General features: G+C 40.2%; 1 protein-coding gene across 1 annotated transcript; it reads right to left on the bottom strand.

Annotated features, from left to right (window-relative positions):
- Nucleotides 1-6,996: 6,996 nt before the first annotated feature.
- LOC135464738 (uncharacterized) lies at nucleotides 6,997-13,187 on the bottom strand. The gene is made up of 2 exons (XM_064742262.1): nucleotides 13,049-13,187; nucleotides 6,997-10,301 (listed from the first exon to the last, which is right to left on the bottom strand). Exon 2 carries the CDS (start codon nucleotides 10,284-10,286, stop codon nucleotides 8,445-8,447), a length of 1,842 nt encoding a protein of 613 aa, XP_064598332.1. The 5' UTR covers nucleotides 10,287-10,301; nucleotides 13,049-13,187; the 3' UTR covers nucleotides 6,997-8,444.
- Between the last annotated feature and the right edge of the window lie 2,534 nt (nucleotides 13,188-15,721).

The following is a 15,721-nucleotide window of genomic DNA, read 5'->3' as shown; positions in this document are numbered from 1 at the left end:
TTTACGTCGTACTTAACAATTTTCAGTCATATGACGACGAGGTGCGTGTATGTGCGTTTAATCTGTATTCCTGTGATAGGGCGAGTCCATGCGGCAAAAGTGCTGCCAATATTGAAAGCATGACGCTCCACTCAATCACATTATGCTGACACTGGGCCAACCAGTCCAGTTTTCTTGTTTTAACCTCTTAGTGCTGAGGACCAAGCGAGGCAACAACAAGTGGCATTTTTAGTCTTTGGTGTGACCCGACTGGGGTTTGATCCATGGTCTCCCGACTTCCCGGCGGACGCTCTAACCATTAGGCCAACGAATCGGTTCCAAAATGCTATGTAAACAAACTCTTGATTGTACGTTACTGTGCCTCTTGTCTCCTTCATGTGCTATCCACAAAACAAAACAGTGACTGCCGTCAAACAGAGCCACGAAAATTAGCACATTACGTCAAGTGAAACGTATTAAGGCATAGAAATATTTGATCAAGCAAGTAAATAGATCACTCATTAAATTATATATCTTAAATTTTTAATTGATCTATTTATATCCACAGGATTCGATTATATTTTTTCTGAATACAAGAAGAAGCGTTTGACAGAATACAAGTTTAATTTGTTGATCGGAGAGTAAAGATGAGAAAGAACTGGCTTGTTTAACTCTCAGATCAGCGGCAGGTCGTACACAAGATCAAACAACGAAACACGAAGACGCTTGAATAAGTTCAAAACATATATTTTAACAAGATAGACAACTGATAATAATATGCAAAACAATACGAATAATACTGCCTGCGAATATGGAGCTTCTGAGGGCCGACGGGTTGACAATAGCTGTCGATGTATGTTTTACTCCTCAGAAATATACACAAAGTCACTTTCAGGGTAAATCAGGATGAAATGTACGTTATCGCACAAAGAGACAATAAGCGAAACAAGCTCCAAAATAACGTCTCTAAAAATAGCAAGTGGCCAAACACAAGCCCACAAAGTGCTCGGTACAGAAAACAGAGTACAAATGAGAAATGTCAAATGGCGAGAAAGCCGATATCTCCAAACCCAGCAACATCCTTTACCATGAATAGCAGTAAATATAACTGCTCTCAAATGGATTTTAGTAAATGACTGCTCACAACTGGACTTGAAAGAATGACTGCGAGCTTCACAACTCCATCGCTCATATTTATAGACTAAAGTATAGAAAATTCTAGATGGTTTGATCGTAAACATGTTTACAACACCGATACATACTTGCAGAATGTACACTCTATTTACAATGACACTAAACTCATAAACACTGAAGCCTCGAGAACGCCCGACTGAATTACAGCACTGGCTATAACATACACAAAGGGGAAAATGTAGGTCAGACACTGACAAATTATATACTTATATATATATATATATATATAATACAATGTTTTGTAAAGTTAAAGGTCAGTGTGTAAATAATGTACATGTAGCATGTGCTGTCCACTGACCTCGACAAACAAGACTCCCAACTGGAGAAAATTGGTTCCCTAGGCTTACCAAGAGCGTGATAAAATCACAGCGCCATACAGGAAATTAGCACGCAGGGAAAGTTAATATGTAATAAATTTACTTCCGGTATATAGGCTCATTACCTTCAGTCCTAAAACGGCTTTAAGTCACGTGCGAAATGATTAGACTGTTGCACCTGTGTCGATTCCCAGCATGCCTAATTCATTTGGCGGTGAACAAGAATGGGCTAAATCACCTAATTAAAATTAATGTTGATACCACAACAATGGGCCTTATTTGTGCCTTATATTCCAAATGGGCTGAAGGTCGACACCCAAGGTAAAGTACATTTCTCGAGGGAAAAACTACACTACCATTTATTGCTGTGTAAATGACTTCTCCCTACTGATAACGACCGCTCCCTGACACCGGGATGTCAAGGTTACTGCTGTACGATGTCATCCAGTCTATGCAGTCACAAAGTAAATGTTGTAAACAAAAAGGAACTGTTTTGTTGAATTATTGCCGGGCATTGTGCAACAACAACAACGACAGCGATGGCTGCTGTTTACAGACATATTTCCGAATTCCAAGGAAATGAATACTGGAATGATTATATTGAGACGTTGGACCAGTATTTCCTAGTAAATGATATCCTTTTACTGAACACTTAAAACAAAAAAGATCTATATTTCTTAGTGTGGTTGGAAGTAAAATGTATGCACTAATCAAGACCTTACTCTCCATACTAAAGCTAAGTGACAAGACCTACAGTGAATGTGACCTTGTAAAACAATACGTAACTCCCAAGCCAATAGTGATTGCAGAGAGGCTCAAGTTTTACAACAGGAAACAGAAAGTTGGTGAGCATGTCACTCGGTATCTAACATAGTTGAGAAAATTGTCAGAGACTTGTAGTTTTGGTGACTTTTTAGATCACCTTCTCTGAGATATGTTTGTTATCGATCTCAGTGATAGAAATGCACAACAGAAACTGTTCGGTGAGGCTGAACTAACTGTAAAAAAGTTGACCTTCTTGAGATACGCTTGAGATGGATCAGGATGGCCTTCTACATCTGATGAGGTCAGCCCAGAGTTACAGCCATACTTCAACAGAAGAAGAGATCTCTCTTCAGAAGAAGGACAAATAGGACTATTATGCCAAGTAAGTGTCAGTGTCAAATACTGAATGATAACTCTAGTCCTTCAGGAAAAGTACGCATGAAATCACTTGCAGTTTTACATGTGTGGTGGCCAACATTTGACAGAGACATAGAACATCTTGTGAAACAGTGCAACCTTTGTCAAGACATGCCACCGAAAGCACCACAAGCTGAAGCAAATCCATGAAGATGACCTTCAAAGCCATGGGCTAGAATCCCCGCAGATTTTGCAGGACCATTTATGAATGACAACTTCTGGATTATAGTGGTTGATAATTCAGACTGGCCTATAATGATTCAGATGTCTTCTACAACTGCAGAACGAATTGTGGAGAAATTGCCAACTGTCTTCTCAGAGCATGGAGTTCCTATTGAACTTATGTCGGACAATGGCCCTCAATTTGTTTTTGAGTTGTTTCAAACTTCTTGAAGATCAACAGTGTTCACCATATCCTGTCTCCATGATTTGATCCCAAAACAAATGGTGAAACATAAGGTTTTGTTCGGACATTCAAACGAGCAATGAAGTCTGGGAAGGATCAAAAGGCTTCACGGAATCAGAAGATATCAACATTTTTGCTATTGCACAGAACCAGGCCACATAGTACCACCAAGCGAACGCCAGCTGAATTACTCCTTGATGGAAACCTTAGAACCAGACTTGATGTCGTAGACAGCACCGCCACATAGTACCACCAAGCGAACCCCAGCTAAATTACTCCTTGATGGAAACCTTAGAACCAGACTTGATGTCGTAAAGAGCCCGGCCACATAGTACCACCAAGCGAACCCCAGCTGAATTACTCCTTGATAGAAACCTTAGAACCAGACTTGATGTCGTAAAGAACCCGGCCACATAGTACCACCAAGCGAACCCCAGCTGAATTACTCCTTGATAGAAACCTTAGAACCAGACTTGATGTCGTAAAGAGCCCGGCCACATAGTACCACCAAGCGAACCCCAGCTGAATTACTCCTTGATAGAAACCTTAGAACCAGACTTGATGTCGTAGTGAGCCCGGCCACATAGTACCACCAAGCGAACCCCAGCTGAATTATTCCTTGACAGAAACCTTAAAACCAGACTTGATGTCGTAGAGAGCACCGCCACATAGTACCACCAAGCGTACACCAGCTGAACTACTCCTGGGTAGAAACCTTAGAACCAGACTCGACGCCATGAGACCAAGTATTGGACAACGAATTCAAAGACAATATTTGCCAGTAAAAGATCCTGGAAACACAGAACCTTTTTCTCGCATTGGATTACAGACATTGTCAGGAAACAGGGATCATGGGTATCGTTCTGAAAAAACCAAGTCCTTGTACTTACCTTGTCCAGATAGGAAATCTGACATGGAAATGTCATATTGACCTGCTAAGATCAGCGCATGGTTCACATCAGAATCACCAGATGTAACGGAAACGTCAACTCAACAACCACTAGTTGTATTAATAACAATACATCCATTCATGCAGGGTTTTCCCAACAGTGACCAGTAAATGACCAATCAGCCCGTAGCAGAAACCTCGTATCAACGAAAACCAGTAGAAATCTCGCCTGATTTTCCAAATCACCCGAGTTTCACAAGAACAATGACTTTAAATGTGTTTGTTTTCGCGTTAACATAATATTTCGTCGTTAACAATGTATGCGTGCTTATTTTTGATAATTTGCATTGAACGTTTACTGCTTAAACTAGCTGCAAAATTTGTTGTACCGCGGGAAGAGTGTTGTGTACATGACTTGTCCCTACTGATAATGACCGCTCCCTGACATCGGGATGTCAAGGTCACTGCCGCAGTATGCCATCCAGTCTATGCAGTCACAAAGTAGATTTTGCAAACTGAAAGGAACTCGTTTGTTGAATTATTACCGGACACAACATTTATTAGACTTAGCCATCTGGACCTTAACTGGTTCATACCTATACAAAAAGGGTAAGGCGGTAGATTTTTAACCACAATAATGACACGGCCTTACATTTTTTCTATGTATTTTATGTGTGTTAAAAACCCACTGCACTCACATGACAGCGGTGTGTTTTATGAGTGGAGTAAACAGTAATGCCACCGGAGTAAATCATGCACCGACCTTCGTAAAGTATACCTGACAAACCTCCTGACCTAATCTTACATCAAGAAACGAGGCCAAAGAAAACAGCTCATTTGAAATTAAGTATTGTCGTGATTAGGGATTACACTTTCCGGATGTTGCACAAATCACATTTTTAGATGGTTCACATGTCACATGAACAAAATTCATGTTGAAAAGCGGGATTTTGCCTTGCATGATCTGTGTCCCTCAGCTGTATACCGCCTTTGTGCGAATCACCCTAGGCGAGAAAGGCTCTCATAAAATCATAGGTCAGAGAAAAATGCAACAATACAGAAATCGATAACAAAACATCGAGCGAAAGCAAAATTGTAAATTGTGAATTGTGATGTTCGACTTCACACTAGTATAGCCTAGTAAACTAGGCTATACTGCAATTCAATACCCGCTCTATTGATGTGCTCAACTATGAGGTAATACAGGCATGGGATTAATAGCTATGAAAAGGGCTGAAATTTCTCCCCAAAATTACCCGTAGTTGTATTAGCAATCACCAGCTCTAATGTAATCATTTGTTTTTTTTTATATTTTACAAACAAAAGTCTGAAATCAGCCCAAAATTGGATTAAAATTCCCATGCGTGGTAATATTCTTGTTTGTATTGGCCATCCCAATACAAAAGTATAACGCTGAATTTCTACTCACAACTCGGTAAAGAAACGCCAATTCCTGAGAAGAAGTTGATAGACTGTTGACACCATGTATGTCAGCTGGAATTCAAGGCGCATCTATTATGGTGAAATTAAATTCTTTCTAATCATTGATATTTAAGTTGGCAACCGTGTTTGTTTTGCATTACTTTGGCGAACGGAATATACTTAAGATCTTTTTACATTTTTCACCGGGTTTTTTGACAAAGCAAACTCCATGGGTATCTAGTAAATACTCCGAGGTAATGCACAGCCACTGGAGTGGTTGCATTCTACTAAGCAGCGTTGTTTTTCAAAGCCCCAAAATTCTCCTACTCCATAATTTTGCAGTTTTATAACCCTGAAATGCGTTGTCAGTTCCCTAAGTCATAGCACTATAGGGCGATGCGGCATTTAATAGCTCTATACGCCATTCTGATACAGTGCACTTGCTTATATACCGGTAATGAATCAACGAGGCTCTCGCTGGTTGAATTTATTGCAGCGTTGACTACCTATCGTTGGTTATGCCTGAGCAGTCTTTTTCCTGCACTCATAAACATGTGCACCGTAATATCAGTGAAAAATCTTAAGCACGACAGACAACACCAGCCAGTTAATTGCATATACATGTATCGCAATCCATCCAAAGAAAATACAGTACGAAAATTCGTGCATCAAGGGATGTAAGTTAAAGAGACTATCTTTGTTGTTCTAAGATCCAAAAGTTGTTTCCCTTGCTAATGCGATAGTTGGCACTGTTTCACTGTTTAGTTTTCTGTGAATAAACTAAGGAATGAATTACTCAGTTATTCATTCTGCATGTATATCGCACAGGGCAGTATATCGCTGCCATCGCACAGTGTAGTATATCGCTGCTGTCGCACAGTGCAGTATATCGCTGCCATCGCAGAGTGTAGTTTATCGCTGCCGTCCCACAGTGCAGTATATTGCTGCCATCGCACAGTGTAGTATATCGCTGCTGTCCCACAGTGCAGTATATCGCTGCCATCGCACAGTGTAGTATATCGCTGCCATCGCACAGTGCAGTATATCGCTGCCATCGCACAGTGTAATCCACGAGCTTAGGTGAGTACAATAAATAGGATTCTTTCTTGTGAGACTTATTGAACATTCAATGAGGAAATTCCATTCGTTATGGAAGAAAATTACACGTCTTCTTCACAGACAACTTTTAGTATGTCATAGAAGAGAAAAAATGAGGATTTTCTGGAAGAAGTTCTTGATTTATTTGATACTGTTTCACGCCATGCATTATACAAATTAAGAGCCTCCTGGTCGAAAGGTAAACTTCCTAGCGCGGCACAATGACCCACCGATGTGGTCATTATGAGTTCACTGCCAGCTTTTGCTGGCTTGCTCTCCGGTCTTACGTAGTAAGGTCTGTCGCCTGCGGATGGCCATGTGTTTTATCTGGGCTCTTCCCGGTTTCCCTCCTTCAGAATGTTGACCGCCTTCATGAACAAAATATTCTTGAGGACGGCGTAAAACATCAAATAAATAAATAAATATATGAAGATCCTCACAATTTGGAATGAAAAAAGAAAGCAGACTGCATAGGAAACCAGGAAGATTACAGAAGACAAACAACCGTGATTTCTCAACGTATGTATACTTTACAAAGCTTCAGCACGATTGTCGTGAGCTGGATTTGAACTTCAACATTCAACGGCTGGTTTTGAGACAATATATTCTTTTATATTTTTATTCAGTTACTTACCTACATGATTGCAAATATATGTGGTTCTCAGTAAAGTCTGTCAATCGAAGTGACGATTTATAACGGGCTGACTTAGTTGATGTCTAATTATATTAATCTTATCTATCAAAGTAATTCTTATTAGAAAGTCATTCTGACATGGTGTCAAGCATACTGAAATTCGGCATATGTATTTGACTGTTGACATTGCGACATTAATTATCTTTTGCGTTTAAAATGGAAGCGAATCGTCAATGGTACATATGTCACACAAAGCTTTGGGACATCCGTCATCCAGTAAGTGTTTGATAAACTTGGATAAAATAGAATTTGAAGAAAAACTGAGCAATATATTTTTAATATTGTCTGGGTCGATATATAACTTTATTTATTTACTCTGATTCGTGTTTATGCCGTACTCAAGAACATTTCACTTATACGGCGGCGGCTATCAGCATGGTAGGAGGAAACCGGGCAGTGCCCAGGGAAAACCAAAGACCATTCGCAGGTTGCCTCCAGGCCTTCCCACGTACACGGACTTAAACTCACAACAACATCATTGGTGAGAGCGGTATATAAGTGTCCTGATTCTCACAGATGCTATTTTCCCCTCTTGCTAATAACAACTAAAGAATTGCGGAAGTTAAAGTGGACCAAATGTCATGAAACGAGCGTAATCAAAGCTAAATGTATACCCCATAAACGAAAGCTATTTGTCAGCTTCTGGGCTAGTACCACGCCAACGTCTGGTTGCCAAGATTGTTTTTGTTTTCGGTAGTGTCCGAAAATAATGCAGAAAAGCGGCGAAATCAAAAACAGAGTTTCGCCCTAGGTAAAGTGTTTATGTTACTATGTGACACGAGCTCTCATGCCATTTAGAGAGGAAACACACCATAGCTCTGGATGCAAAATGATGACTGCATAGTCTTCAAAAAGTACACCTTTTGAAAACAAATTTGCGTTTGCAAGAATCTTATTTAGTAGCGTACAAAAACATCCTGAAATGGGTAAGTCAACCAACAACTTTCCGTCAGTTCCTCAAATTTGCGCAACCACTGCGACAACAATGAACAGCCGCTTACCCACTATGTCGATTGCTCATTTTCCACATAGAGCCACCACAGTCACATTTCTCAAAGTTTCTTCAAATCTGCTCTTTATATCATCCATTTAGGCTTAGAATTAGAATTTTTAGTCAAAAATACATTTCACTGAAAGCCAATACAGATCCATTCACAGCTGCACAAAATGTCTTTTTCCGTCGTTACACCGAACAAGTCCTGCCACAAGAGGAGGCCACTCTGTGTTTGAAACCGGCAAATTCTCAGAAATCACACCGCCATTTTACGAGATTGAAAAGGAGGAGACGCCGTCCTTGTGGCCGATGTATATTTTGTCGTCCGTAAGGTGTAGTGATACTGGATGCGTGATGTGGTGGTCAGGCGTGATGAGGGCGCTGAGATAGTCCCCCTTGTCTGAGAAAACCAGAACGCTGTTTGACCAGCAGCACGCAACGTATATTCGATCATAACGGTCAACTCGGACTGAGTATGGATCACTTATACCATATTCTGCGCTTTGGGCCTCTGTCTCGTTTTTCAGAGACTTTAAGAACGTACCATCTGCGCCCAACAGGAAAACGTCGCTTTTCCCCATATTATCACAAGCCACAATATTTCCACTGGACGTTTGAGTGACGTACCACGGCTTCCGCATTGTTCTTCCGCCCAAAGAATCAATCCGCTCACCGTCCCAAGATACGCGGCGAATAAGTCCAAGCGTTAAATCTGTGACCAGTAGTGTTTTGTCTTTACATACGCATAGACCGGGAGGATTCGACGAGAAGTCCAACTGAATGACTTCTGCTGCCGAGGATTCGGGATTGAAGCGAACTACTTTGCACTTTGCCGTAACGCCCTCAGAGCGCACGGAGAACACGACAAACTCTCCATGCTCATGTACATCGCACACAGCCTCATTCCCGATTTTCAACCTCGAGTGTATGTCCTTCCATTTACGAATTAAACCCCCGTATTTATAAGCTTTGTCTCCTATACAGCAGAATATATTCCCGCTCTTTGCATGAACGCACAAGCCAGTTATGGGAAACTGATCTGTGGATGGTCGCCCTATGTCACGTGACTTTTTGCCAAGTTTTGGTGGTGTTTTTGCAGCCTCCGACGCCGGAGTCTTTCCCTTCCCTTTAAAGCTGAGTCTCTTTTTGGAATTCCTTTGTTCAAGTTTTGTTCCGGGGTTTTCCTCCGTGAGGTCTTTGTGCATCTGTTTGATGAGATTTTTGCACTCTGTGGAAAACTTGCCGTAAACTTCGTTGTAAGAATGTTTCAAATGCGCCACCGATTTCTGCAGGTTTTCCTCTTTGCTGCCGTAATTCATCATGCAAATATTCGTCACTCTGTCCACCGTGTCTTTGTAAGCATCCAACATTTCAGCGTCAGAAGACTTCTTTACGGCCAGGTGCATCTTTGCCATATCAGATTCCAGCTGTTCGGTGTGAGTCTTCAGCTCATCCAAATAATGAATATGCTGATCTAAAACTGGTTCAGTTATCTCCCCTAAGTTGCGTATGGTGGCGCTTGCAGCATTTTGTATTTCCTCCACTAATCGCTGCACTGCTGCTTTAACATTGTCACTGCCATCAGATTGACGTTTACGTACGGCGTCTATTTTCGCCGTCTGGCCTTGCAGGCTGTCTTTGGCAGCATTGGTAGCGAGTTCAAGGTCGTTCAGCCTGTTCTTCAGGGTTTTCTCGCGATCAGTCCTCGCATCCGCAAAAGACGAGCATGGATGACCTTTGTGTTTCTGCACGATACAGTCTGCGCAGACGCAGACGTTACACTCGTCACAGAAGAGCGACATGCTTTTGGAAGGGTGTAAGCGACACGGTAATTCTACTTCCGTGGGCGCCATGTTGAATTTCATGTCTTTCAGGCGGTTGATGAAGAAATTCGTCCTGAATTCCTCGACGCCTCCTTGTTTCATCCAGACGGTTTCCCGGCATTCCGGACACAGGAACATGCCCCTCTGTGAGGTATGCTGCACGTGCATCTTCAAACACTCCAGGCAGAAGGTATGGATACACGGCAGACATTTTGGATCGGTCAGCACGTTCAGACACAAAGGGCATGTCAGAATCTTGTCCTCAATTTCGGATTTCATCGAAGCCATGTTGTCTCGTCACAGCTGAAACAGGAGCAACAACAACATCGTGTACAGAATAGATCTGCTTCAAAAGTTTTCAGATGATGTATGATAAAATGTCAATATTTATACTGGTATTCACAGATTATGCAATATTATGTCACTGCTGCTTGCTGGAAAGGCCAGTTGAACTGTTTTTTTATATTTTCAGCACAGATAAATTGTCTCAAAACAGTAGTCACATTAACAGCCATGTAAATTAAAAAGCGATTAGATGAATGCATTAGGAGTATTTCCATCATCACTCCGGAATCTCCGGTCAGGGAGCGGTTTCCTCCACTTACAAAATACATTCATAAATATATCAAGGGGATTTATGGAGAAGCCCCCAGTGCTATATCCGCGTCTCGTTGCCTGGATAAGCAGTGTTGTACCACCGACCCTTAACACCAGGTCGGCTAAACACATAAAACATCTGTTGCTGCAGTGAGTCTGACCCAAACCAATGACCTCGCAGACATAAATCCAGCTCTCGATGTTTCCACTACGCCCTCAGACCAGGACATGTCAAGTACGTGTGGAAGGTCGGTGATTTGCTCTTTGTGTTCAAGACTCTTCCACTCCTACACCTAACCGTTATACATTAGATGCCGGCCAATCAAATGAATAATAATAACAACAACAAACAATTGTCATCTGTTTTTTAAAGCTCGCTGGAACCCTTTTAAAGCTCCTTGGAACCCTTTTGCCTAAAACGATGTTAGGTTAAGTGGATTGTAACAACCATCGTTGCTTATAAGTATTCTTGAAGTTTTAGGTCGTGCTCAACAATTTTTAGGTTAGTATACATATTCTATGCCTTCTTGTAACAGGGCAAGTCTATGCCGCCACAGAAGTACCACGCCGAAGACACTAGACATGACACCCGACCCAGTCACATTACTCTGACATCAAGACAACCAGTCCCGTTTCCTTGCTCTGGCCTCTCAGTGCTGACCGCCAAGCCAGGAAGCAACAAGTACCATTTGAGTCTTTGGTATAACATACTTATAGACGTACAGCATTGAGAGTAAGACCAGACTAGCGACGACTGTGTGCTAGCTGGCAAATGGTCACTTGTGACCGTTGAAATAGGGCCTCTTGTCAATTTACCTCATTTAAGGTTGTATTCTAACTGTTCATGTAAATGCTTAAATAGTAGCAAATTACACGCCCCCTAGCACCATGGCTTAGGCAGAATTAGGTATTTATGCAGAGATGTTAATTACAATTTCTTAGACATCACTGGTCTAGAATAACTCAAAATATGACCCAGGTTAGCTACATGTATGTCTTTACAATGTAGAACAGCGCCCAGGTGAACTTTACTGCGTGATACTTCGACACAGCATGCAGATGATTTGATACAGGTCACGTGATATGATTACAGGCATGTTGCTACTGATTGTTCCAGATGGACTCTCATATTCACCCATGCCTATATCCTATCCCTAAGGGCCCAATGAACACCATATACATGATTTCATGGACATCAGTCACCAATTTTAAAAAAAATATCAGCATCATAGGTGAAAGGGTATTCAAACATCTGTATTTTCCAATTTTAAAGGGTGGTTAGACAGAGTAATACCAAATACCAGACTCTTGATGTCACTCTTACATTTGTGTATTTCAGACATGGGCAGACATGATAAATTTGTTGCAGTTATAATACTATTTCGCCTGTGAAGCTGAAAATTTGAATAATAAAGTTCGCCTACTAATTCAGGGCTGAAATACTGCTCAAAGAGACATTAACCACCAACGCAATAAACTTGTTGATGGAAAGAATGGGACAAGTCCATCACAAGGTGGGGGCGGGCGGGGGGGGGGTCGAGACATGACAACTGCAGTGTTATATCCAATGCACTATCCTGTTAGTCTGATACAAGCTTTATGACGAGCTAATAGAATATGTGTCCTTTATTTAAAAGAAAAATCATAAATAAACACAATAACAAGACATTCTAGCTTCACTCAAACAACAGGGTTTCTGTTAAATTTAACAGACTTTTTTGTGAGTATCCACCTCTAACAAAGCTGTCAAAAACTGTGTATTTATTTGACTGATATTTTACGCCGTACTCAAGAATATTTCACTTATACGACAGCGACCAGTATTATGATGGGGGAAACCATGCAGAAACCACAACCATCCGCAGGTTGTTGTCAGCTCTTCAAGAGACAGCCTGAGAGGAAGAGAGACGGCTGAACTTGAATTCACAGCGACCACACCGGTGGGAGGCTCCTGGGTCATTGCACCGCGCTGGCGTGCCAACTCTCTTGTCCACGGAGGGCCAATCAAAAACTATGTACATTTACAAACTCCTTTGTACTCTCATGTAACACGTTACACCTCTGGTGTAGATACATTCATGTGGTCTCAAAAGACTTCGGTAATACACAAGCCCTGCAGCAGAAAACGGTGTGTTTTTACTGACCTCTGTGTGTATACTGCTCGACCATACATGTAAGTGCACCATAACCATACATGTACTTTTCTCCCCAAAATGCACGTATATTCAAATACGATATATAAATCTGCATATCTTTGTGTACAAGCGGATCGATACATCCATGACGGCAGTACACAAGTACTTTGTGACTTCTAACCGTCGACAGGTAGTCGATGTGAACCCATTTCAGACGTAAACTGACAGCCTTATAATGCAATATAGAACATACCCATATGTTATACCGATAATGAACATTACGATTTTTTTATCTTTACTGTCTACTATTTTACTTACTATGTACATGTCCCCACTCTGATCAGTATTCCAGCTTGAACTGCCTGGTCATGAGTTAGTCCACAGTCTTTCTGAGACTTAGTCACAAATCCTTGTGACATGTCCAATTGTGACGTGTCCTCTCAAAATATACACCCAACTTCTCCGAAGCCTTTTGAAGCGCAGGTGACTGCGCTAAAACATATATACGACCTAGATAAGAAGTTAAGCCCACGCGAAACTCGCCTGTAGTAGCGAGCACATTCTATATTTACCAAGGACATGTACAGACTTTGTCGTTGTGTAGCATGACACTGAGTCACACAGCCTATGGTTCTGCTTGAGCTCGCGGGAAAGTCCCTACACAGTTTGTCACGCACTGGTAATCGTAAGGGACGATTTTGAATTCAGGCGAAAGTGTAAGGAGGGGCTCCTAGACTGATTATGGGTAGGAAAAAAAGGTCGCTCTTGCTAAAAAAAACAGTTGAAGAACTCAACCTTCGGATGGTCGTGGGTTTCTCTCGGGCTCTGCCCGGTTTCCACCCACCGTAATGCTGGCCGCCGTCGTATGAGTGAAATAATCTTGAGTATGGCGTAAAACACCAATCAAATAAATAAATAAATGTTGAAGAATTCAGTGTACTTATATTTGTAAATGGAATAAAGACACCTGTGTATCGCAAATATCCCTTTGATCCAATACATGTTAAACTGATCAGTGGCCACTTTAAATAAACACTTTAAAAATGTTTCTAAAATGTGTATTTTACAAAAAATAGAATGTGCCTGAAGTAAATACATAAATATGTTTGACAAAACTATTGCACAAGCAGCTGTATAGATATATATATATATATATTTTATATACATGCATACACAGCAAAAACTGATAGGCATATACATGTTAAAATAAAAACGGATATTTGACCACTCTAGTAGACATGTCACATGTTCTCTATAAAACACCAATGTTTTGGAGAAAAAAATGAAACTTATTTACTGAAAACGTCAATGTTATAAAAAGGACGTCAACCATGGTTTTAACAAAACGCATACGAGTATAGTACTAGCACATACATGCGACGCGTTTATGGATAAGACGTGTGCGTTCCAATGAAAACAGCAAGGAATTTGCACATTAATACATGTGGTTTTTATAAATACATGTCATGCGTCGTTAATATTTGCAGTGTAGCTGTTTATGCATATTAATTTAAATCAATGAAAGTCTGATTTTAATGACGTGAAAATTTTAGTTACCATATTTTTATAAGTGTTTACTTCATTGTAGATTAAACATATAGCTTATTTTGTTTCTGATTCATGTACTTCCATATTTAGTTTTTAGCTGTTTCTCGAACACAACAACAGGTGTTTCATCACCAGGTGCGTTTAGAAATGTTAAACAGATATATACAACGTTTATAAAGATATATAATTGTAAATATATATACAATAGAATATAGAATATTATATATAAATATATATAATATTCTTGCGTACGGCGTAAACCACCAATCAAATAAATAAATGAATATACCTCACTAGCTCTAGCGAGAGTATAATTTATTATTCAATATACACTCATACATATACGAGTATATGTGATATATATATATATATATATATATATATATATATATATATATATATATATATATATATATATATATATATATATATATATATATATATATATATATATATATGATATGATATTACAGGAAAAACTAAAAGGAGAAAGGATATGTTAAAACGCTTTGTATCGTGCATAAAATGGGGAACATATTCGGCTACATTTTTATTAAGGTGGTTATTAGCACCAGCACTACCAAATAAAAGTAATATTATTGTAAAGTCCATCGTATACCCAGATAAAAACTGTTTTGTCGTAGTGGCTGTCTTTGGTCATCATAAAGAGGGCAGGATAGAAAGAAATGCGCAGCTGTTTCGTTTTTCCCTGCTACATCTACAGGAAGTATCATTACTTAGGAAATTATTCACAAGATCGAGATCCAGATCCAGTATAATACCAGTATAATGGACAAGGGGGTACGGGCATTCTAAAATGAATACCGATTTTCTTCTTAAGATCATTTAAGTTCACCGTCATTATAAGTTCAGCAGGTAGTAGATTCCAGTAATTAATTGTTGCAGGAAGGATTGTTTGTCGAAAGAATTCCGTTCGGCAGCGAAAGGGTGTGATAGTATGATTTGATCTAATTTGAAAAGGATTAGGGTCGGCGGCGAGAGATGGAAGTCGGTTAAGGAGATTAGTGTGATGGTGTCTGATAGAGAATTTAGCGCAGTGTAGTTAGTCGATGGATTTGACGTCTCAAACGAAGAAACCGGACTCCTCATATATAAACTGAGTTGAAGCATTAAGCGTTGGTCGTGTTATTTTGCGTAAGCAATCCTTCTGAATCCTTTCAATGCGTTCAACTTGTTCTGTCAAACTTATATTTTAATTGAGGAGAAAACACTTGACTTTTTGGAGGCTACTGCTATGACAATTTCTGCATGTTCATTCCACGATCCATTCTGAGAAAGAGATGAACACCAAGATGTTTATGTGATCGTGAGGGATTGATATTAGCTGATTTAAAGACAGGAGTTACACTGGAGGGATAAGTTCGTCTCTGGACACAATCACAGACTTTGAGGTATTAAAGCTAACAAGCCATTTGTCAGATC

Source organism: Liolophura sinensis, chromosome 4, assembly GCF_032854445.1.
Source record: "Liolophura sinensis isolate JHLJ2023 chromosome 4, CUHK_Ljap_v2, whole genome shotgun sequence".
Classification (NCBI taxonomy): Eukaryota; Metazoa; Mollusca; class Polyplacophora; order Chitonida; family Chitonidae; genus Liolophura; species Liolophura sinensis.
The sequence above is the reverse complement of the archived record's forward strand: the minus strand, read 5'-3'. Positions and strand labels throughout refer to the sequence as shown.

Coding starts and splice junctions, on each gene's coding strand:
- LOC135464738 (XM_064742262.1), bottom strand. CDS start 10,286: ATGGCTTCGATGAAATCCGAAATTGAGGACAAGATTCTGACATGCCCT.